The sequence below is a fragment of the Macaca mulatta genome, chromosome 19 (assembly GCF_049350105.2).
Source record: "Macaca mulatta isolate MMU2019108-1 chromosome 19, T2T-MMU8v2.0, whole genome shotgun sequence".
In the NCBI taxonomy this organism is placed as follows: Eukaryota; Metazoa; Chordata; class Mammalia; order Primates; family Cercopithecidae; genus Macaca; species Macaca mulatta.
The window spans coordinates 66,095,287-66,117,518 of record NC_133424.1 but is presented as its reverse complement, the minus strand read 5'-3'; the positions used below and the strand labels follow the sequence as shown (position 1 = coordinate 66,117,518).

Sequence of the window (22,232 nt, the reverse complement as noted above, 5' to 3'; positions counted from 1 at the left end):
CATCTGTATCTGTCGCCATCTCTGGGTCTTGGTGTTGTGGTCCTTCTCGGGGTCTTGGTCTGTCTGACTGTGAGTCAGTCTCCCTCTGTTTCTCCCTCTATGTCTGATAAATTCTTCCACCCCTGTCTCCCTGAGTCTGTTCCTTTCCCTGTCTTTATTTGTCTCTCTGGCTCTGTAAATCTCTCTTCTCTCTAAGGCTGCGACTCTGTCTCTCCCTCCCTCTGCGACTTGATCTCTTTGGGAGTTCATCTCTGTCTTCCTCTCTGGGGGTCACTCTCTAAATGCTTGCCCCTGTCTCTCCCTCTCTCTCCTCACCTCCACCCCTGTCTTTAGAAATGCCTTTGTCTCTGTCTCTCTCCCGTCCTCCGGCTCTGCAACTCGTCTCTGTTTTTGTTTGTCTCTTCCCATATCTCTCTGGTTCCATCTGTTTCTCTGTGCCTGCCCCTCTCTGGCTCTGTTGATCTCTCTCTCTCTGACGCTAGGGGGGTCTCTCTCCCTCCTCTCTTCTCTGTCTCTGTCCCTTTCTCTCTGACCCAATCTCTGTTTGTCTCTCTGGCTCTGTGAATCTCCTTCTGTTTCTGGGGATCTCCCCGTCCCTCTGTGTCTGTGATTCACTCTCTCTGTGTCTCTGGCTCTCTGAATCTATTTGTCTCTCTGATTCTCTGAATCTCTCTGTGTCTCTGGCTCTATGAATGTCTCTCTATGTCTCTCTAACTCTGAATCTCTCTGTGTCTCTGGCTCTATGAATGTCTCTCTATGTCTCTGTGACTCTGAATCTCTCTGCGTCTCTGTCTCTGAATGTCTCTCTGACTCTGTGTCTCTCGCTCTATGAATGTCTCTCTAATTCTGAATCTCTGTGTCTCTGTCTCTATGAATGTCTCTCTATGTCTCTCTAACTCTGAATCTCTCTATGTCTCTGTCTCTATGAATGTCTCTCCATGTCTCTCTAACTCTGAATCTCTCTGCGTCTCTGTCTCTGAATGTCTCTCCATGTCTCTCTAACTCTGAATCTCTCTGTGTCTCTGTCTCTATGAATGTCTCTCTATGTCTCTCTGACTCTGAATCTCTCTGTGTCTCTGTCTCTATGAATGTCTCTCCATGTCTCTCTAACTCTGAATCTCTCTGTGTCTCTGTCTCTATGAATGTCTCTCTATGTCTCTGTGACTCTGAATCTCTCTGTGTCTCTGGCTCTATGAAGCTTTTTCGATGTCTCTGACTCTCCGAATCTCTCTGTGTCTGTGGCTCTATGAATCCTCTGTTTGTCTCTTTGGCTCTGTGAATCGTAATTCAGGCTCTCTGAATCTCTATGTCTCTATGATCTCTCCGTGTCTCTGGCTCTCTGAATCTCTGTCTCTGGCTCTCTGAATCTCTCTCTATGTCTCTATGATCTCTCCGTGTCTCTGGCTCTCTGAATCTCTCTTGAGGGGCTCTAGAGACTTCCCTCTCTGTCTCTCTGTGATTCAGTCTCTCTCCCTCTTCCCTCTTCTGTGTCTGTGTCTCTGTTTCTCTCTGTCCCCTTCTCTGACCCACTCCATGTGTCGATCTGGCCCTGTGAGTCTCTCTCCATCTCTGAGGTCTCTCCCTCGCTCCCTGCGTATCTGTGATTCCGTCTCTCTCCGTCCTTTCTTTTCTATGCCTCTGTCCTCTGCCCTCTTCTCTGACCCACTCTTCGTGTCTCTCCGGCCCTGTGAATCTCTCTGTCTCTGAGGGCTCTCCCTCCCCCTGAGTGTCTCTGTGATTCAATCCCTGTCTTCCTCTCTCTAGATCTCGCTGGCTCCGGCATCCTCTCTGTGCGCCCCCTCTCAGGAAGGGGGTCTCTCCGAGGGCCGGCGCGGTCAGTCTCTTCCGGCTTCCCCACCTCTTGGTCGCTCTACCCGCGTCCCCGCCTCTCTCTGGTCTGGCTCTGCGCCTCCCCGGCTCGGGAGCGCTTCCCAGTCCCCGCTCCGGGGAGACCGGCTCTGTTGCCAGGGGCAACCACGGCCCGCCCCGGGCTGTGGGCGCAGTGCTTTCTGGGACTGGTAGTCCGAGTCTGCGGACCAGCCACTCTCGGGACGTGGCCGAGAACTCCGTCTCCCGGCGTGCCCCGCGAGGCTGGGCGGGACGGTGCGGCGGCGCCTGGGAGGGACTCTGGACGTCCAGCACACCTTCTCTGGGACTTTTTAGGGGTTCGGGGCGGGTTTCCTGGGATTCCCAAAGCCGAAGGGAAGGTGGGAGAATCCGAGTCCTCTCGTAACCACTCTCCCTAAATGTGGAGACCACTGACCTTCCAGCCACCTCCAGGTGACCTAGGGCGAAGGATAGGCGGCGGGAATGGCCCCGAAACTGACCTAGGAATCCCACCACGTTCTAGTCCAGTGCCCTTGGGTTCTTTCCCGAGTTAACCAACGTATCACCCCAGAGTTCTATAGCTATTCTCTCGGGTGCTTTCCAGAAGGGATTCAGGCATGGGATGGGAGAGAAGGGTGGGCGAGGAGTCCTTTACGAAGACAGAGATGGGCCGGGCACGGTAGCTCACGCCTGTAATCCCAGCACTTTGGGAGGCCGAGGCGGGTGGATCATGAGGTCAGGAGATCGAGACCATCCTGGCTAACACGGTGAAACCCCGTCTCTACTAAAAATGCAAAAAATTAGCCGGGCGTGGCGGCGGGCGCCTGTAGTCCCAGCTACTCGGGAGGCTGAGGCAGGAGAATGGCGTGAACCCGGGAGGCGGAGCTTGCAGTGAGCCGAGATCGCGCCACTGCACTCCAATCCAGCCTGGGCGACAGAGCAAGACTCCGTCTCAAAAAAAAAAAAAAAAGAAAAAGAAGAAGACAGCGATGGAGTGGGCTGGAGCTCAAAAGTGGACGCTGCAGAAATGAAAAGGAGGCCTTTCCTCATCCAACGAGAGTGTGTGCCCCAGCTGGCCCTTCCTTCTCCCCTTCCACGGGAACCCTTCCCTCCCTTTCGGTGTCTCTCCCCAATTGCTTTTGCGGATGTAGATGCAGATAGGGGGTTGTGCGATCATCGAATTTTCTTTAAAACTTTTTTTGTTTGTTTGTTTGTTTTTAATAGAGACGAAGTCTTGTTGTGTTGCCCAGGCTGGTCTTGAACTCCTGGGCTTAAGCGATCCTCCCGCCTTATCCTCCCAGGGTTGGGACTACAAGCGTGAGCCTCCGCGGCGGCTGATCATGGAATTTTTTTTTTTTTTTCAGATGGAGTCTCGCTCTGTCTCCCAGACTGGAGTGCAGTGTGGCATGATCTCGGCTCATTACAACCTCCGCCTCCCAGGTTCAAGCGATTCTCCTGCCTCAGCCTCATGAGTAGCTGGAACTACAGGCTACCTAAAAGGGGAGGCCCCCATCCTGTAATCACATGACTTGCTTCACCTTGTGAACCACTTAGAAGACTCACCCTCCTTACCCCGCCCCCTTGTCTTGTATGCAATAAATATCAGCGCGCCCAGCCGTTCGGGGCCACTACCGGTCTCCGCGTCTTGATGGTAGTGGTCCCCTGCGCCCAGCTGCTTTCTCTTTATCTCTTTGTCTAGTGCCTTCATTTATGACAACCTCTCATCTCCGCACACGGGGAGAACACCCGCTAAGCCCCGTAGGGCTGGCCCCTACAGAAATGGACAAGATGGCCTTCTGTGGGGCAGAGATTGGTTGCAGTAGTTCATTTGATCTTTATGAAGGTCTTCTGTTGACCAGGTATATTCAGAGGCTTAGACTGGAGGGTAAGAAGGGAGCTGATAGTGGGAATGTAGGTGGGATCAGATCATGAAGGCCAGACCCAGGGGCTTTGATAGTGCCTATAGGCAATATGGCATGGGCTACGGAACTTCAGCAGGGAAGGGCAGGATCAGATCTCCATGAGGGAAGAATCCCTCTGGATCCAGGGTGGGATGGTGGAGGACGAGGCTGGGACAGTAGCTCAGGTGAAACAAAGTGGAACTTGAGCTGGGCCAGGAACCTGGAGAAGAGGGCGGTGGAAATGGTATTTAGGAGGAAGAAACAGACAGTGTTTGATGAGGGACTGACTGAGGAGAGGGGGGAAGGTACTACCATATGCTTGGGTTCTCAGCTCTGAGAGGCTATTACTGAAATGGGGAGCCTGGGAGGAAGAGGTGATTTGGGAGGAAAGCTCCTTCACTCAAATTGGGACATTGTATTTGTGAGGTGCTCAGGGGACGGACTCTGAGGAGAGTGAAGTCTGGTTCATTTCTATCCCACCCAGCCCTCCTGGTTTGAGGAAGTCATTTAGAAGACCCTGACTCAGCTAGTATCTTCTGATGAGGCCAAGGTTGTCTTGGCCCCCAACCCCATTCTCCCACTAGGCCCAAGAATCTGACCCTTGCCCTTCTCCGAGAGCCCTCCCCATTTTTTTTTTTTTTTTTTTTTTTTTTGTAGAGACAGGATTTCACCATGTTGGCCAGGCTGGTCTCAAACTCCTGACCTCAAGTAATCCGCCCGCCTTGGGCTCCCAAAGTGCTGGGATTACAGGCATGAGCCACCGTGCTTGGCCGCCCTCTCCATTAATAAAGTACAAGTCCTTCTTTTATCTTTATATTGATAGTTAAAGGAAAAAGAACATGATGGATACGGGAATGGGGGAAGGGACAAGGCTTCTATGACTAACAACAGGAACTGATTGGAACCAAAAGCTCCAGGGAATTAAAAAATAATAAAATATATATTTATACATTTATATATATATATATCTCACGTTATGCATGTGAGTCCCAGACAAGCAGGAAGCAGCAGCAAGAAGCAACTAGCACACAGAAACACCCATGCGTGTGCGCTACACATTCAAGCAAAGCCATTCCTCTAGCTAGGACGGCAGCAATCCGCACCCTCCCACCTACAGGCAAAAGAGAACAGCTGAAAAGAAACTTCCCTCTTTAAGGGCCACTCAGTAATTTTCATCCTCATGACCAGGAAAAAGAAAGAAAAACAAAACAAAAAAGGCTGATCTTGCCTTGAAAGCGGGCAGTGGCCGTGTTCTTCTCTTTGCCAAAGCAGGACACGTTATTTTTAACACAGAGGGCCACATCCCTGTCCCTCACAAATACTTCAGACAGTTGTCTTCAACATCCTGTGGTTCTTTGTCCGACTCCTTTTTTTTAATTTTTTTTTTTGAGATGGAGTCTCGCTCTGTCGCCCAGGCTGGAGCGCAGTGGCGCCATCTTAGACTTACGGCAACCTCCACCTCCCGGATTGAAGGGATTCTCCTGTCTCGGTCCCCCAAGTAGCTGGGATTACAGGCGCGCGCCACCACACCTGGCTAATTTTTGTATTTTTAGCAGAGACGTGGTTTCACCATATTGGCCAGGCTGGTCTTGAACTCCTGACCTCAGGTGATTGCCTGCCTTGGCCTCCCAAAGTGCTGGGATTACAGGCGTGAGCTACCACGCCCGGCCCTGAATTTTTTTTTTTTGATACCACAGAGAATAGTTGGGATGAAAGGCATCCAGCCCCTGCTTCCTTTAAGGCGGCCTCTAGGCAGTGGGTGTTCTGTAAGCCTGGCAAAAATTCTGGAGCCGATCTCTGGCAAGACTGAGTGCCAGGCAGGGCCTAGGGACCCAGGGTCTGTGCTTAAAGCCTCCTGCCCATTGGAAATTACTGACCTCCAAATATATATATATATAAAATATATATATACACACATATATATGTATATATATATATTTTTAACTTAAAGGGGAAGTCACTGCACATCTTCCTCCACTGGGAGAAAGGGGACCCAATCACCAGCTACCCACCCCTCACCCCCCAAACACACACACACACACACACGCGTACACACTGACTAAGGCACAGCGAGGGCGGGCAGGCATGCTTTGGCAATGGGGCCCCTTGGGGAGCTGTGGCATGGACGGCTGCAAGGGGTGTGGATGTGTGAGCTCAGCACCTTTGGAGGTGGGTGGAGGCAGGAAGAGAAAGAAGTCTCAGGGCTCCCAAGGACATAGGAGAAGGTGGTTGGGAAACAGGCAGTTAAGAAAGCCAACAGGAAACCCAGAAAAGAGATTAAAAAAAAAACAGAGTGGAAAAAGAGAAACAGGCTGGGTGCAGCAGCTCACACCTGTCCTGCCAGCTACTTGGGAGGCTGAGGCAGGAGAATTGCTTGAACCCGGGAGGCGGGGGTTGCAGTGAGCCAAGATTCAACCACTGCACTCCAGCCTGGGCCACAGAGTGAGACTCTGTCTTAAAAAAAAGAAAAGAAAAAGAGAAACAGCTCAGGGGTGAAAACAGGATGTGGGCAACAGAACAACACAGGAAGGAAACAGCAAGAGGAAAGGGAAGGAAGAAGATGCATCCAAGAACTAGAGTGCAAGGAACTGGGAAGGAAAGAAAAAGGTGGGAGGGGAGACAGGAAGAGGAAAACATAGGAAAGGCAGAGGCAAGAAGTACTCCATAAAGAAAACTCGGGCAAGAAGAATGAAGAGGTTGGAGAGGGAATGGGAGCCTCTTGGGAGAGTCTTAGACCTTAACAAAAACCAGGCGGGCAGAGTGCACCAGGTCAGCCACATACGCCAGTAGGTTGATGGCTGTCAAGATGGCCACAGCCAGTCGGCGGTCCCAGCCACACACATAGTAGGTATGGCTGTGGCTGCAGCTTACATCTCTTGAGCGCCGAGGCTGGCCGCCATACTTCTCATCGAACTGGTAGAGGGGCCAGAGAACAAGGGCAGTGGCATAGAGGAGGACAGACAGCAAGGCCAGCCCCGACAGGAAGCTGGGGAAGGGGATGGGCAGTACATTGGTGCACTCCCCCAGGTTCAGCAGGATGGCGATGGCCGCTAGGATGAAGCAGATGGCGTACACCGCCACGCACCACTCCAGGGCCGGCTGGTGCTGGTACAGGTTGATGTCACTGATGAACGCGAAGATGATGCAGGCCACGAAGGTCTCCAGCACCTTCAGCAGCCCGGGCACGGTGGCCATGTAGCCAGTGATCTCGCCGGGCCGGGCCCGGGTCCAGGCCACTTCGGTGGCATAAGCCACACAAGCGATGCAGGAGAAGAAGGTGGCGGCGATGGCGTGGTCCCGGGAACGGCCGTGGGACAGGAACTGGACGTAGGTGGTGGGGTAGATGATGGAGGCGGAGAGGCAGAAGAGGGCCGCGTAGCAGGCGAAGGTGATGGGGAAGTTGCGCCAAGACAGGGGGAAGCGGGCCTGGAGCCCGCACAGCTCCACGATGAGGATGATCAGGGTCACGGAGAAGCAGAAGCACCAGGTGAACATAGACCAGTTGCCCATGGACCCCGTCCAGGCGCCAACGCTAGCCACCAGTGAGAAGGCCACGCAGGTAGACACCAGCTGCAGCAGGCGAAGGAGACCCAGGGGCTGTGTCAGGGCCCGAGGGGACCCCACGATCGTGGGGGACCCCAGGCCCGAGGACGACGTCGTGGTGGTCGTGATGGTGGTGCGGGTGACCGTCACTGGCATGGCTGCAAAAAGGGGAAAGACAGTGTCCTTACAAGGTCACAAACATAGGAATCCAGGTCCCTTAGCCATTGCCTACCGCAGGGACAAATGAATATGAGCTCTAGTTAGGGAGTTCCCAAGATGTGGGGCTTCGGGTTTTCTTTCTTGTTTCCCTTTCTCTTCTTTTTTCTTTTGAGACAGAGTCTTGCTCTGTGGCCCAGGCTGGAGTGCAGTGGCACAATCTCGGCTCACTACAACCTCCGCTACTCAGGTTCAAGTGATTCTCCCGACTCAGCCTCCCGAGTAGCTGAGATTACAGATGCGTGCCACCACGCCCAGCTAATTTTTATTTTTAGTAGAGACAGGGTTTTGCCCTGTTGGCCAGGCTGGTCTCGAACTCCTGACCACAGGTGATCCGTTGGCCTTGGCCTCCCAAAGTGCTGGGATTACAGGCATGAGCCACTGCGCCCAGCCTTGGGTTTTCAAATGGGGACTGTCCTCCGCATACAGGGATAAGCCTGTCCCCTCCAGCTCTAGACTCACTCCTCCCCTACCCGTATCAGAACGCAGGAGTCCAGGCACCTATTTTCCTCCTTCCCAAGAGATTCTTCTCTCTTTCGAGACCTAACTACTGTACAACTACACTGTTTGCTTCCCACTCCAGATACCAGGCTTCCCTCTTTCCCTTCTTCCCCCAGGGACTCAGTAACTCAGCCATTTAGCACTCTGTACTCTACAGCACCATCCCTCTGGCCAGGCGTGGGAGTGGCTCATGCCTGTAATCCCAGCACTCCAGGAGGCTGAGGCAGGAGGATTGCTTGAGCCCAGGTGTTGGAGACCAGCCTGGGCAACCTAAGGAGACCTCATTTACCAAAACAAAAAAAAAATTAAAAATTAGCTGGGTGTGGTGGTGTGTACATGTGGTCCCAGCTACTCGGGATGCTGAGGTGGGAGGAGTGCTTGAGCCTGGGAGGTCGAGGCTGCAGTGAGCTGTAATGCACCACTGCACTCCAGCCTGGGCAGTGCAGCCGGGGACAGTGAGACCCTGACTCAAAAAAAAAAAAATTGCCGGGCACGGTGGCTCAAGCCTGTAATCCCAGCACTTTGGGAGGCCGAGGCAGGCGGATCACGAGGTCAGGAGATCGAGACCATCCTGGCTAACATGGTGAAACCCCGTCTCTACTAAAAATACAAAAAACTAGCCGGGCGAGGTGGCGGGCGCCTGTAGTCCCCGCTACTCGGAGGCTGAGGCGGGAGAATGGTGTAAACCCGGGAGGTGGAGCTTGCAGTGAGCCGAGATTGCGCCACTGCACTCCAGCCTGGGTGATACAGCGAGACTCCGTCTCAAAAAAAAAAAAAAAAATTAAAATTACAAATAGGCTGGGTGTGGTTGCTCATGCCTGTAATCCCAGCACTTTGGGAGGCCAAGGGAGGTGAATTACTTGAGGTCAGGAGTTGGAGACCAGCCTGGCCAACATAGTGACACTCAGTCTCTACCAAAAATGCAAAAATTATCTGGGCATGGTGGCATGCACCTGCAATCCCAGTTACTCGGGAGACTGAGGCAGGAGAATCACTTGAACCCGGGAGGCGGAGGTTGCAGTGAGCCGAGATCGCACCACTGCACTCCAACCTGGGGAACAGCCTGGGGAACAGAGCCAGACTCTGCCTTAAAAAAAGAAATAATAATATGGTGCGGTGGCTCATGCCTGTAATCCCAGCACTTTGGGAGGCCAAGGTAGGTGGATCACTTAAGGCCAGGAGTTCAAGACCAGCCTGGCCAATGTGGTGAAATCCTGTACTAAAAATACAAAAATGAGCTGGGTGTGGTGGTGGGCACCTGCAATCCCAGCTACTTGGGAGACTGAGGCAGGAGAATTACTTGAACCCGGGAGGTGGAGGTTGCAGTGAGCCGAGACTGCACCACTGCACTCCAGCCTGGGCAGTGCAGCCGGGAACAACCCCGACTCAAAAAAAAAAAAAAAAAAAATTAAAATTACAAATAGGCTGGGTGTGGTTGCTCATGCCTGTAATCCCAGCACTTTGGGAGGCCAAGGTAGGTGGATCACTTGAGGTCAGGAGTTGGAGACCAGCCTGGCCAACATGGTGACACTCGGTCTCTACCAAAAATGCAAAAATAATCTGGGCATGGTGGCATGCACCTGCAATCCCAGTTACTCGGGAGACTGAGGCAGGAGAATCACTTGAACCCGGGAGGCGGAGGTTGCAGTGAGCCGAGATCGCACCACTGCACTCCAGCCCGGGCGACATGAGTGAAACTCCATCTCAAAAAAATAAAATAAAATAATAAAAATAAATTAAAATAATAATAATAATAATAAAGCGTCCTCCTTCTGCCTCCTGCCACAACCCAAGAGTCAGGACAAAACGCTTGTCTTCCACGAACTCTGAAAGCCCCATCTCTCAACTTCCTTTTCTTTCAGTATTCAGAGCTCTGCACCCCAGACCCTGTGAGCAGACTTCCTTCTTCTATCGAACGGTGACCTCGACATTTCCAGCCTCTAAACGGCCCAACCTCCCCAGGCTTCCATTCTCAGGGACCCACATCTAATAAGAGCTCCGACCTCCCAATAAAGGATATCTTCTCATAGAGATCCCAGCCGCGGAAAACCAAGAGATTTCCCCTCCCTTCTGGCAAGGAGCCTAAACTCTCAGTGGCCCCCTCCTCTCCCCACCCCCAACCTTGGAGATTAAGACCTTCACTCTCAGTCTAACTCCCACCCGGAATTTAGGACTGGAGTACTGTAACCCAAAAAGTTTGGTTTCAGCCTCCCCCTCCCCACTCCCGCACACTGAGTCCATCCGCCTCCACCTTCTCTCCCCAAAACCCAGCCAGCTGGTCCCCCAGCTTCTGGGAAATTCAGCTCCCCAGATTTCCAACTGTCCAGTAGGAACCCCAGGCCCTTCCACTGAACTCTTTAGGCCTCACAATCCTGTTTGTTTGTTTTACTTTTTTTTTTTTTAAACGGAGTCGCTCTGTCACCCAGGATGCAGTGCAATGGTGCAATCTGGACTCACTGCAACCTCCGCCTCCTGATTCAAGCGATTCTCCTGCCTCAGCCTCCTGAGTAGCTGGGATTACAGGCTTCCGCCACCAAGCCCGGCTAATTTTTGTATTTTTAGTAGAGAAGGGGTTTCGCCATGTTGGCCAAGCTGGTCTCAAACTCCTGACCTCAAGTGATCCGCCCGCCTTGGCCTCCCAAAGTGATGGGATTACAGGCATGAGCCACTGCGCCTGGCCATCACAGTCCTGTCATAAGGGGTCAGACCTCTGGCCCTGGGCCCTGAGCCTGAAGGATCCCAGATGCCCCAGACTCCAGAAAACCAACTTGCTTCTTTTGTCCTTGCAAAATCTACAGCTTTCACCTCCTTGTCCTAACGGCCCCCAAGAATCAAGTGCCAGTCCTCTTAGAAACCAGGTGCCCAGTTCTTTCCTCAGGGTGTAAACTGTCTCATTGCAGCCACACCACTAAACCCAAGTTGACCTCTCCTAGCCCACAGGAAAGTAACTTCCTCCTTTCAGATTCAGGCACATTGCAGGGCAGTAGCACAGGTCTTAACCTCTTCCCGGCAGTCCCAGCACAGCAGCTCCCGGAGACAAGGGAGCCAGGGCCTGGCCATGCTTCTTCCTCAGATATCTCAGTGTCTGGGGCCCTATTCCTTGGAGCCCAAGCTTCCTGGTCTTTCTCCCAGGATCTAGGAGTCCAGAACCCAATCCTTCCTCCCTCAGACCCAGGAGTCCAAGCCCACTGCCCACTCACCAGCGGTCTTAGCAGAGGAACCCACGGAGAAAGATCTGGTGGTGGAGACGGATTAAGCCACACCTGGAACAGGCTGTAAGAGCACCTGAGGAGGAGGGAGGCCGTTAGCGTCCGTTTGGACAGGCTCCTCCCTCCCGAGATCCGCTGCCCCGCGGGGACAGGAACGTGGCGTGGAGCCCAGCAGGGGCCTGGCTGTGACCCCGGGCGAGCCCCGCCCCCTTCCCCTCCCGTTCAGTAAACTGGGCTGCGGCCGATGGAAGCCAGCGAAAGTGCACGCCCCGCGGGCCGGCGTGGGCGCGCGTGTGATCTTAACCCCGCGGGGGCGGGGGGACTGGGGTGCAGGCGGCGGTGGTTAGAGAACCCTGGGCGGCGGCTGCGGGGGCGGAAGGCCCAGCCAGAGCCGGAGTCTCCGCGCCTTATAAGGGCTTCGAGTCGGCCCAGCCATCTGGAATGTGTCAGGGACCAGGAGGCGGTGCCCAGACCCCCGCCCGCCTCCGGGGCTGCCCGCCCTCTCCCGGATTTCCGGGGGGTGGGGACCCCGACTCCCAGGCCCTAGTAGGAGAGGAGTGGAGGCCCGTATTTCTGGATCCCTATAAACATGGGCTGAGAGCCCTCCGAGAGCATCTCTAAGACCGGAGTGGGCAGGGACCCGGGACTCAGGCTCCGGGCTGGAAACTGCACGCGGTGCTGGAGTCAGGCCCGAGGCCCAGACACGCCTCCCACGGTCTCCCTGATCGCCATTCGGGGCTTGCGGGAGCACCTGGGAGCATTCGGGGCTTGCGGGGGCTTCGGGGCTTGCGGGAGCACCTCCTCGCCCTCACGACCCCCCAGGACCCGGGAAGGAGAAGGAAATCGGGACTGGCCCAGCGTCCCGTGCTCTAGAAGGCGGGCTACTGCCCCGTCCCAAGCAGGAGAGGAGGACGAGCGAGGGCGTCACTCATTCAGTCTCCCGCGGAAGGTGGGCTAGCCGCGGAGGGGGCGCGCCGAGGGGAGGGGAGGAGAGGGGTCCACCCCGCCCTTAGGGCCTCCAGCAGTCGTCCGAGATCAGAGCTCAGGAATGCGCAGCCAGAGCCTGGAGGGTGTGGAAACAGGCCTCCGGGATTCCTTGCAGAGCACCGGACTCCCCGGGCCACACCCAGCCCCTCAGTGTCCTCCCTCGTCCACTTCAGACGCCACACCTATCGCTCACGCTCAGAATCGGGCCCCAGAACCCCAGCCTCGGCTCTCGGCACCCAGAGATGCGGGACGCAGCCCTGTCCTCTCCTCCTTTCCCAGCTCCTTCTGCACTTTGGGAGCACGGGGCTGGATCTTAACACCCCTCCCTCGGCCTTTCAGGAGCCCAAAGTTCCGATTCTGTCTGTCCCCTGGATGGGGAGGGGTCAGTAATTCTGAATTCCTTCCATTCTCATTCCCAAACCCAGGACTCCTAAACCCAAGCTGTTCCCTTCCTAAAGGACCTCCACGTACCAGATTCCAGCCTCCAACTAGGGCACCTACGAGTCCCCATCTCTCTACTCCCGCAGACCCAGCCCCTCCTCCCTCATCCCAGGAGTCCAGGCCCCCAGCCCCTCCTCCCTCAGACCCAGAAGTCCAGATCCCCAGCCCCTCCTCCCTCAGACCTAGGAGTCCAGATCCCCAGCCCCTCCTCCCTCATCCCAGGAGTCCAGATCCCCAGCCCCTCCTCTCTCAGACCCAGGAATCCAGGCCCCCAGCCCCTCCTCCCTCAGACCCAGGAGTCCAGGCCCCCAGCCCCTCCTCCCTCATCCCAGGAGTCCAGGCCCCCAGCCCTTCCTCCCTCGGACCCAGGAGTCCAGACCCCCAGCCCCTCCTCCCTCTGACCCAGGAGTCCAGACCCCCAGCCCCTCCTCCCTCAGACCCAGGAGTCCAGACCCCCAGCCCCTCCTCCCTCTGACCCAGGAGTCCAGACCCCCAGCCCCTCCTCCCTCAGACCCAGGAGTCCAGACCCCCAGCCCCTCCTCCCTCAGACCCAGGAGTCCAGACCCCCAGCCCCTCCTCCCTCAGACCCAGGAGTCCAGACCCCCAGCCCTTCCTCCCTCAGACCCAGGAGTCCAGGTCCCCTTCCCCACTCTTCCAGACATATGACCTCCACAGTCCGGGTCCTCAGCCCTCTCCTCTGCAGAACCCCAAAAATCCTGGCCCAGCCCTAGTCTTTCTAGGGACCCAGATATTCTGAGACAGTCCATTCCTCCCTCTGGCCATAAGGACCCTAGACTGTTGCTCACGCCCTCTGGGGTCCCCACAACCTCACCTCAGGCAACCAGTGGCGGCTGAGGCTGAAGCAAAGACGACAGCTGCAGCTGGAAGGGTCTGAGGGCTGGGTGGGGTTGGCGGGCTGGGGAGCCAGGGCGGGCGGGACGGGGGCGGGGCCGGGGCGGGGCGCAGCTCAGGCTAGGGCGGTGGACCGGGACTTCCCCGAGCCTGGGCTATCCCAGCTCCGCCCTGAGGCGGGGCCAAGAGCGGACCACGCCCCCCGGGTAAAAAGTAACGCGGCGCTCCGGCCCCACCCCAGTGAGCAGGGTGGAGAGCTGAGGTCACCGTTGCCGTGGTGACAAAACAGGAAGACACAACAGCTGGCGGCGTGGAGACTCCTGGGGGCTGCCCTCCTCGACACAGCCCTAGAGGAGTCTCCAGGGTAGGCCAGGGAACACCGTTACCATAGAAACCCGCATGTTTAGGGTTTGTTTAGTACAGAGCCCCCCAGCTCAGGTCCCCACCCCCGTCTCACCCCACTCCTTTCTCCCGCTCCCTTCCTGCCCCCTCCTTCCTGGTCTATTCCGCCCCCACCCCTGCCTTGCTGGATGAAAGCTTAGACACCTGGGTCGCAGCGGATTGGGGGACCAGGCCCCTCAGTTTAATGGGGTTTGTGGGCTAGGATCTCTGTCTCTTGGAGCCCTGAGGGACAGCAGAATTGAGAGCAGTATTCCTGGGCCTTAGGTGGTTCTGGGCTACGATCCCTGACTGCTGGGTCTCCCCAAGAAACAGAGGCTAGATTCCTGTATTTAAGGATCTTGAAGGGGTAGCAAAATGCTCCCCTAGTACCCATTGGCACCGGGCGCCGCAGGGTAAGGGACTCGGCTGGACGCGGGTCTCAGATATCACAGTGGATAGGGGTGGGGTGTGTTGGGGGCAAAATTCCCGGGAGCTAGCGCGGTAGGAGTTGGGGGCCCGGATTCCTGGGCTCCACAGGATGCCTAGGTTGAGGCCGAGATTCTTGACTCAAAAGAACAATCAGGCCCCGGCGCTGTGGGTCACGCCTGTAATCCCAGCACTTCGGGAGGCTGAGGAGGGAGGATCCCTTGAGCCCAGGAGTTCAAGACCAGCCTGGGCAACATGGGGGAGACCCTGCTCTATTAAAAATAAGTAAATAATAATAATAATAGAACCATTAAAGCTCAGACTCTTGGATTTTCAGAGCAGGTGTTGCAAGCCTAGCCGCCTGGGTCTGGAAGGCAGATATATTTTTGGCCTACATTCCTGACTCCTGGTTGGAGGGAGGGACTCAGAATTTTAATGAGGATGGGGCTGGAGCTGGGGCTGGGGGCTCTGGATTCCTGGATCCTGCAAGAGGGGAAGGGATCCAAGGGGCTGGTGGGCCCGAAGTCCCCGGGGCAGGGAATGGCTGCCGGGTGCGTTTTTAAAAGGCGACTCTGCGGCCCTAAAACGCACTGCCGGAGCCAAAAGAAAAAGAGGGAGCTGAGAGTCGGGATGTCGGGCCCCCGGGGAGGGGCAGGGCGGGGACCCGGGACGCCTGAGTCCCTCCCTCTGGCCGCGCTCACTCACCGCGCTCTGCAGTTGTCCCGGGCGCGGCCTGGCTGGCGGCGGCCACTGGGCGGGGCCTGGTGGCGGCTGCGGCTGCGGCTGCTCAGCGACGCTGAGCTAACGGGGCGCGTCTGGCGCTGCCGCCGCTGGGCACCTTCCAGGGCCGACAGCTGAAGAGGCTTTGAGGCCGAGACCAGGAGTGGAAGCCGCGCGAGTGGCGAAGGGAGCAGTAGGAAGGGGTCCGGGAGCTGAGGATCCGGGTCTACATGTCCTACGGAGCGGGGAGGGGCCGGAGGGGGAACTGCAGGAAGGGGGGGGGTCTGCAGGAGTGGAGAGGGGGTTGGGCAGAGGAAGGTAAAGCCTGTGTGCGCACTCTGTGCCTCTGCAAAGGGAAGGGGGCGCAGACCCTCTCTGTCATTCTGGGCCCTGCACAGGGGAGGGAGGTCTCAATGCGTCCAGATCAGGCCTTGTCCCAGGAGGGAGGGCTATGGACGGATAGGGAGTCGGGACATGGTGTTAGCTGGAGACTCCCCTGGGACGCCTCTAGGTTCCACTCACAGGCCTCCTTGGCCCCAAGTGTAGCAGTAAATCTTTCTCCCTTCCTGCCTAAATCAGTCACTGCCTGACCCCATAGTGACACACTCGAGGTACCCCAAACGGCCCAGAGGTGGTCTCCACTTACACAACTTACTGTATTATTCCTTGTGGTGGCAGCGGTTCCCCTGTAGACACTAGGGCCCCTCAACGTCGGGGTTCAGGGTAGCAGGAACAGGAAGCAAACATTTGAAGAGTGAAGGTCGGTCGCAGTGGCTCACCTCTGTCATCCTAAGCACTTTGGGAGGCCAAGGCCGGCAGATCACCCCTGAGGTGGGGAGTTTGAGACCAGCGTGGCCAACATGATGAAACCCCATCTCCATTACAAATACAAAAAAATGAAGCCTGATGGCGCCTCCTGTAGTCCCAGCTACTCAGGAGGCTGAGGCAGGAGAATGGCTTGAACCCGGGAGGTGGAGGTTGCAGTGAGCCAAGATTGTGCCACTGCACTCCACCATGGGTGACTGAGCGAAACTGTCTCAACGCAAAAAATAACAACAAAACAAAAATTTGAAGAGTGAGTCATCGGGTGTGGTCCTAAGAAATGGCACTCTTGGCTGATGCAGCAGCTCATGTCTCTGATTCCAGCACATTGGGAGGCCCAGGTGGGTGGATCACCTGAAGTCAGGAGTTCGAGACCAGCCTCTCCAACATGGTGAAATCCTGTCTCTACTAAAAATACAAAAAATTAGCCGGACGTGGTGGCAGGTGCCTGTAATCCCAGCTACTTGGGAGGCTGAGGCAGGAGAATCGCTTGAACCCAGGAGGCAGAGGTTGTGGTGAGCAGAGATCACACCATTGCCCTTCAGCCTGGGCAACAAGAGTGAAACTCTGTCTCAAAAAAAAAAAGAAAAAAGAAAAGAAAAAGAAAGAAAGAAAGAAAGAAAAGTAAAAGAAAGGCACTCTTGAGTTCCCAGGTCTCTGTAATCTGGGATCATCTGGGATGTGCCCCTGGTTCAGAGTGGTTACCCGTGCCGTAAGCAGCACCCCTGACCCCAAAGATGATGACTCCAAACTGGCCCTGTAACCCAGTCTCAAACAGGCTGTGCCTCTGTTCCATGAGGCTGGCTGCTTTGGGGTAACGGGCTACATGCGCTGCCCCCCACTGACTTCCTAATATGTGGAGCTCCTTGACCAGAAGCAATACTGTGCGGGGTAACAGGAGGGTGAATAGGGCCATTCAGTGCAGACACAGATGCTGCTGTTGGCAGAAGTGCAAAGGGCAAGAAAAGCAAATAACAAGCCCAGAGTTGTTTATTCGAGGGAGGAAACTCACTGCCCAGTCCAGGATGAAAGGGCCCCAGTGTAATCCTCACACGCCCAGGTATTTGGCTCTTTGATCTTCCTTGGAAACTACCACACTGGGGGCTCAGCACTTGCTACTGCCAGCTAGGTAGGCATTCATCGGTGACGTAGCTGTTGTCGTCCACCTCGGCCACTTTGTTCCTGAGCTCATGGAGCAAGCCCTGAGGACGCCAGGGAAAGAGGCTGATCCAGAGCCACAGAGTGGCCATCCGATCTACCACATGGCATCATAGCATTCTCTGTAATAGAGGTTTTAGGGGGAGAGTTCCCTTGGGATAAAGATTACGAACTGGTTTCCACTCCCAACACGTCTGACACCACCAATGTGTGCGTTTTTTCTTTTCTTTTTTTTGAGATGGAGTCTCGCTTTTGTCATCCAGGCTGGAGTGCAATGATGTGATCTTGGCTCATTGCAACTTCTGCCTCCCAGGTTGAAGCGATTCTCCTGCCTCAGCCTCCGGAGTAGCTGGGATTATAGGTGCCCGCCACCACGCCTGGTTTTTTTTTTTTTGTTTTTTTTTTTTTTGTTTTTGTTTTTGTATTTTTAGTAGAGGTGGGGTTTCACCATGTTGGTCAAGCTGGTCTTGAACTCCTGACCTCAGGTGATGCGCCCACCTCAGCCTCCCAAACTGCTGGGATTACAGGCATGAGCCACTGCGCCCGGCCACCTGGCTACATTTCTAGGACTGTCCTCTAACAACAGAGAGGTTGGTTTTGTTTTGTTTTGTTTTGTTTTTAATCTCATGTCAATTCTTCTTTTTTTTTTTTTTAGATGGAGTCTCACTCTGTCACCCAGGCTGGAGTGCAGTGGTGCGATCTCTGTTCACTGCAACCTCTGCCTCCTGGGTTCAAGTGATTCTCCTGCCTCAGCCTCCCGAGCAGCTGGGATTACAGTCATGGGCCACCACGCCCAGCTAATTTCATATTTTTGGTAGAGATAGGGTTTCACCATGTTAGCCAGGCTGGTCTCGAACTCCTGACCTCAGGTGATCCGCCTGCCTCAGCCTCCCAAAGTGCTGGGATTACAAGAGTAAGCCACCGTGCCCGGCTGTCAATTCTTCTTTTCCTCTTTTTCATCTCTAAAGATGTTCTTCTCATAACCTTACTGTTGCTATTACAATTCTTCTTCTCTTTTTGATAGTCAGTGTTCCCACTCAAAGAATATTTCGTTGGATTTAAAATACACACACACACATATCATATATATGCATATCTATATGTGTGTGCATTTATTATCTCACTGTTTCTGTGGAACTTGGCACAGTTTAGCTGGGTTCTCTGTGAGGCTGTAATCAAGGTATTGGCCAGGACTGAGTTTTGGGTTTTTTTTTTTTTTTTTGAGATGGAGTCTCACCTTGTCGCCCAGGTTGGAGTGCGGTAGCCCGATAGCTCACTGCAACCTCTGCCTGACGGGTTCAAGCGATTGTCCTGCCTCATCCTCCTGAGTAGCTGGGATCACAGGTGCATGCCACCACAACTGGCTAATTTTTATATTTTTAGTAGAGACAGGGTTTCACCACATTGGTCAGGCTGGTCTTGAACTCCTGACCTCAAGTGATCTGCACACCTTGGCTTCCCAAAGTGCTGGGATTATAGGCGTGAGCCACCACGCCTGACCCAGCACTGAGTTTTGATCTGGAGGCTCAACTGGGAAAGGATCTGCTTCCAAATTGACTCAGCTTGCTGCAGAATTTATTTCCTTGTGACTTTAGAACTCATCAGGGGCTGGGCAGAGTGGCTCATACCCGTAACCCCAGCAGTTTGGAAGGCCAAAGCGGGCAGATCGTTTTGAGCTCAGGAGACCAGCCTTGGCAACATGGCAAAACCACGTCTCTATAAAAATACAAAAATTAGCCAGGTGTTAGTGGTACATACCTGCAGTCCCAGCTACTGGGGAGACTGAGACTGGAGAATCGCTTGAGCCTGGGAAGCAGAGGTTGGAGTGAGCTGAGATCGCGCAACTGCACTCCAGCCCCTGGATGACAGAGTGAAACTCTGTCTCAAAAAAAAAAAAAAAAGGAATTCAGCCGGGCGCGGTGGCTTACGCCTGTAATCCCAGTACTTTGGGAGGCCCAGACGGGCGGATCACGAGATCAGGAGATCAAGACCATCCTGGCTAACACGGTGAAACCCCATCTCTATTAAAAATACAAAAAATTAGCCGGGCGTGGTGGCCGGCACCTGTAGTCGTAGCTACTCGAGAGGCTGCAGGAGAATGGCGTGAACCCGCGAGGCGGAGCTTGCAGTGAGCCAAGATTGTGCCACTGCACTCCAGGCTGGGCGACAGAGCGAGACTCTGTCTCAAAAAAATAAAAATTAAAATTAAAACACTCATCAACTCATCAGTGCGTGCTCCTTCAAAGTCAGCGATGAGAGACTCTAGGGTGTGTCAGCTAGCAAGAAATCTTCTACAACATATAAGCACCACCTTTGCCATGCCGTATTGGTTAGAAGAAAGTAACACATTCCTCCCACACTCAAGGGATGGGGTTGATACAAGTGTAGAACGTTTCTTTTTGGGAGGAAGAAAATTTTCTGGAGACATAAAGTAGTGATTGGCCAGGTGCAGTGATTCAGGCCTGTTATCCCAGCACTTTGTGAGGTTGAGGCAGGCGGACCACTTGAGGCCAGGAGTTCAAGACCAGCCTGGCCAACATGGTGAAACCCTGTCTCTACTAAAAATACAAAAATTAGCCAGGCATGGTGGTGTGCGCCTGTAATCCCAGCTACTCGGGAGGCTGAGGCAGAAGAATTACTGGAACCTGGGAGGCAGAGTTTCCAGTGACCTGAGATCACGCCACTTCATTCCAGCCTGGGCGACAGAGTGCCTGACACTCTGTCTCAAAAAACAAAAAAACAAACAAACAAAAAATAATAACCACCTAGCAGCAAAGCCTGTGAATGCATCTCTGCTTCCTTTTTCTTTTTCTTTTTTCAACAGGGTCTCACTCTGTTGCCCAGGCTGGAGTAGTGCAGGGCAGATCACCTGAGGTCGGGAGTTTGAGGCCAGCCTGACCAACATGGAGAAACCGCGTCTCTACCAAAAATACAAAATTAGCTGAGCGTGGTGGCTCCTGCCTGTAATCCCAGCTACTCAGGAGGCTGAGGCGGGAGAATCGCTTGAACCCAGGAGGCAGAGGTGTCAGTGAGCCGAGATCACGCCATTGCACTCCAGTCTGGGCAACAAGAGAGAAACTGTCTCAAGATAATAATAATAATAATAAAATTTAAAATTCGGTTTCTCAGTCTCACTAGCCAGGTTTCAAGTGCTCTTTGTGGCTATGGCGCGGGTAGCACAGCCTTCATTTTGTGTGGCCTCCTTAGGCTCAGAATAGAGCTCTGTGTTTTGGAGTGTGCCAGCCTGTATTAGCATTCAGACTCCAGCAGTAGAGTAAAAAATAATACAGCGTGAACAGCTGGGGTTTATTCTAGAAATGCCAAAATGGGATTTTTGTTTTTGTTTTTGTTTTTTTGAGACAGAGTCTCTCTGGGTCTCCTAGGCTGGAGTGCAGTGGTGTGATCACAGCTCACTACAGCTTCAACCTCCCAGCCTCAAGCGATCCTCCCTCCATAGCCTCCTGAGTAGTGGGGACTACAAGTGTGTACCACCATGCCCAGCATGGTGTTTTTTTGTAGAGACAAGGTTTTGCCATGTTACCCAGGCTGGTCTTGAACTCCCGGGCTCAAGCAATTTTCCTGCCTCAGTTTCCCAAAATGCTGGGATAAGGGCATAAGCCAGTGCACCCAGCCCAGAATGGTTAATATTAAAAAAAATTAATGCACCTTTATCATATTAGCAAAGTAAAAAAAAAAATCAGCACGATCATCTTATACGTGCTAAAAGAGTGTTTGACAAAATTTAGTATTGATGTTTTTTGGTTTTTGGTTTTTTTTTTTGAGACAGAGTCTTGCTCTGTCACCCAGGCTGGAGTGCAATGGCGTGATCTTGGTTCACTGCATCCTACGCCTCCCAAATTCAAGCGATTCTCCTGTCTCAGCCTCCTGAGTAGCTGGGATTACAGGCACTGGCCATCATGCCCAGCTAAATTTTTTTTCTTTTTTTTTTTTTTTTTTGAGATGGAGTCTCGCTGTGTCGCCCAGGCTGGAGTGCAGTGGTGTGATCTCGGCTCACTGCAAGCTCTGCCTCCCAGGTTAAAGCCATTCTCCTGCCTCAGCCTCCTGAGCAACTGGGACTACAGGCGCCCGCCACCACGCCCGGCTAATTTTTTGTATTTTTAGTAGAGACGGGGTTTCTCTGTGTTAGTCAGGATGGTCTCAATCTCCTGACCTCATGATCCGCCTGCCTCGGCCTCCCAAAGTGCTGGGATTACAGGCATGAGCCACCGTGCCCGGCCCTAGCTAAATTTTTTGTATTTTTAGTAGAGACAGGGTTTCACCATATTGGCCAGGCTGGTCTCAAACTCCTGACCTTGTGATCCACCTGCCTCGGCCTCCCAAAGGGCTGAGATTACAGGCATGAGCCACCTCAGCTGGCCCTGTGAATTTTTTTTTAGAAAAACACTGAATAGTTGGACATGGTCATGTACACCTGTGGTCCCAGCTACTTGGGAGGCTGAGGTAGGAGGATCTCTTTAGCCCATGGGTTCGATTCTGCCATGAGCTATGATTGCACCACTGCACTCAAGCCTGGGCAACGGGGTGAGACTCTGTCTTAAAAAAAGAAAGAAAAATTAAAGTACAGTTGCAAGGGCAAAGGTGTCACTGGTCAATGTCAGGAGGGCAGTGCCCAGTGGTGGCGGTGGCAATGGTGGCTTCTCCACTGGGGTGTGGCCTCATCTGACGTTAGGAACATTCTTGCTGCTGTCTATTCTTGGCTTCCTGCCACATTCCTGAGCCTGATTCCGTAGCCTTTCCATGCATCCTTTGTGGGTTTTTTTTTTTTTTTTTTTTTTTTTTTAGACAGAGTCTCGCTCTGTCACCCAGGCTGGAGTGCAATGGCACGATCTCAGCTCACTGCAACCTCTACCTCCTGGGTTCAAGCAATTCTCCTGCCTCAGCCTCCCGAGTAGCTGGGGTTACAGGCATGCACCACCATGCCCGGCTAAATTTTTTTTGTATTTTTAGTAGAGATGGAGTTTTACCATGTTGGCCAGGCTGGTCTCAAACTCCTGACCTCGGATGATCCACCCTCCCCAGCCTCCCAAGAGTGCTGGGATTATAGGCATGAACCACCGCACTCGGTTATTTTGCTTTTACTCAAAGTCCTTCAACACATTCCTCCTCTGCTTCTTGGATCCAGAGATGTCTGTGGTCTGCAAACAAGAGCCACCACAGCCAGAGGCTCTCCCTGCTGCATGGCAAGAGACCCTCAGGAATTCCCCTTCATGTAGCCCAAGAGGAGGTT

General features: G+C 53.9%; 2 protein-coding genes and 2 long non-coding RNA genes across 24 annotated transcripts in view; 2 read left to right on the top strand and 2 right to left on the bottom strand.

The window, feature by feature from the left end:
• NDUFA3 (NADH:ubiquinone oxidoreductase subunit A3) overlaps nt 1-22,232 on the bottom strand; it is a 427,160-nt gene that overhangs the window by 217,975 nt on the left and 186,953 nt on the right. The window contains exon 1 of one of the 13 annotated variants that reach the window (XM_077981759.1): nt 16,661-16,664. The exons of the other annotated variants lie outside the window; for them this stretch is intronic. The gene's annotated coding sequence lies outside the window, so the exon portion shown is untranslated. Of the gene's footprint in view, nt 1-16,660; nt 16,665-22,232 lie in introns of those variants that run through there. 13 annotated transcript variants of the gene reach the window in all.
• Nucleotides 2,114-3,513, top strand: LOC144337293 (uncharacterized). Its single transcript, XR_013410266.1, has 2 exons — nt 2,114-2,280; nt 3,192-3,513. It is a non-coding gene; the product is annotated as an uncharacterized LOC144337293 (long non-coding RNA).
• MYADM (myeloid associated differentiation marker) lies at nt 4,529-15,761 on the bottom strand. Of its 9 annotated transcripts, none has more exons than XM_077981719.1 (3): nt 15,660-15,761; nt 11,189-11,273; nt 4,529-7,429 (listed from the first exon to the last, which is right to left on the bottom strand). In XM_077981719.1, the coding sequence occupies exon 3, from the start codon at nt 7,425-7,427 to the stop codon at nt 6,459-6,461; it is 969 nt and encodes a 322-aa protein (XP_077837845.1). In that variant the 5' UTR covers nt 7,428-7,429; nt 11,189-11,273; nt 15,660-15,761; the 3' UTR covers nt 4,529-6,458. The 9 variants fall into 9 exon arrangements, with proteins under 9 accessions (XP_077837845.1, XP_014980323.1, XP_077837842.1 ...); XM_015124837.3 differs by lacking the exon at nt 15,660-15,761 and adding an exon at nt 14,990-15,036; XM_077981716.1 differs by lacking the exon at nt 15,660-15,761 and adding an exon at nt 11,429-13,518.
• Nucleotides 11,757-16,634, top strand: LOC144337316 (uncharacterized). Its single transcript, XR_013410290.1, has 3 exons — nt 11,757-12,849; nt 14,940-15,975; nt 16,327-16,634. It is a non-coding gene; the product is annotated as an uncharacterized LOC144337316 (long non-coding RNA).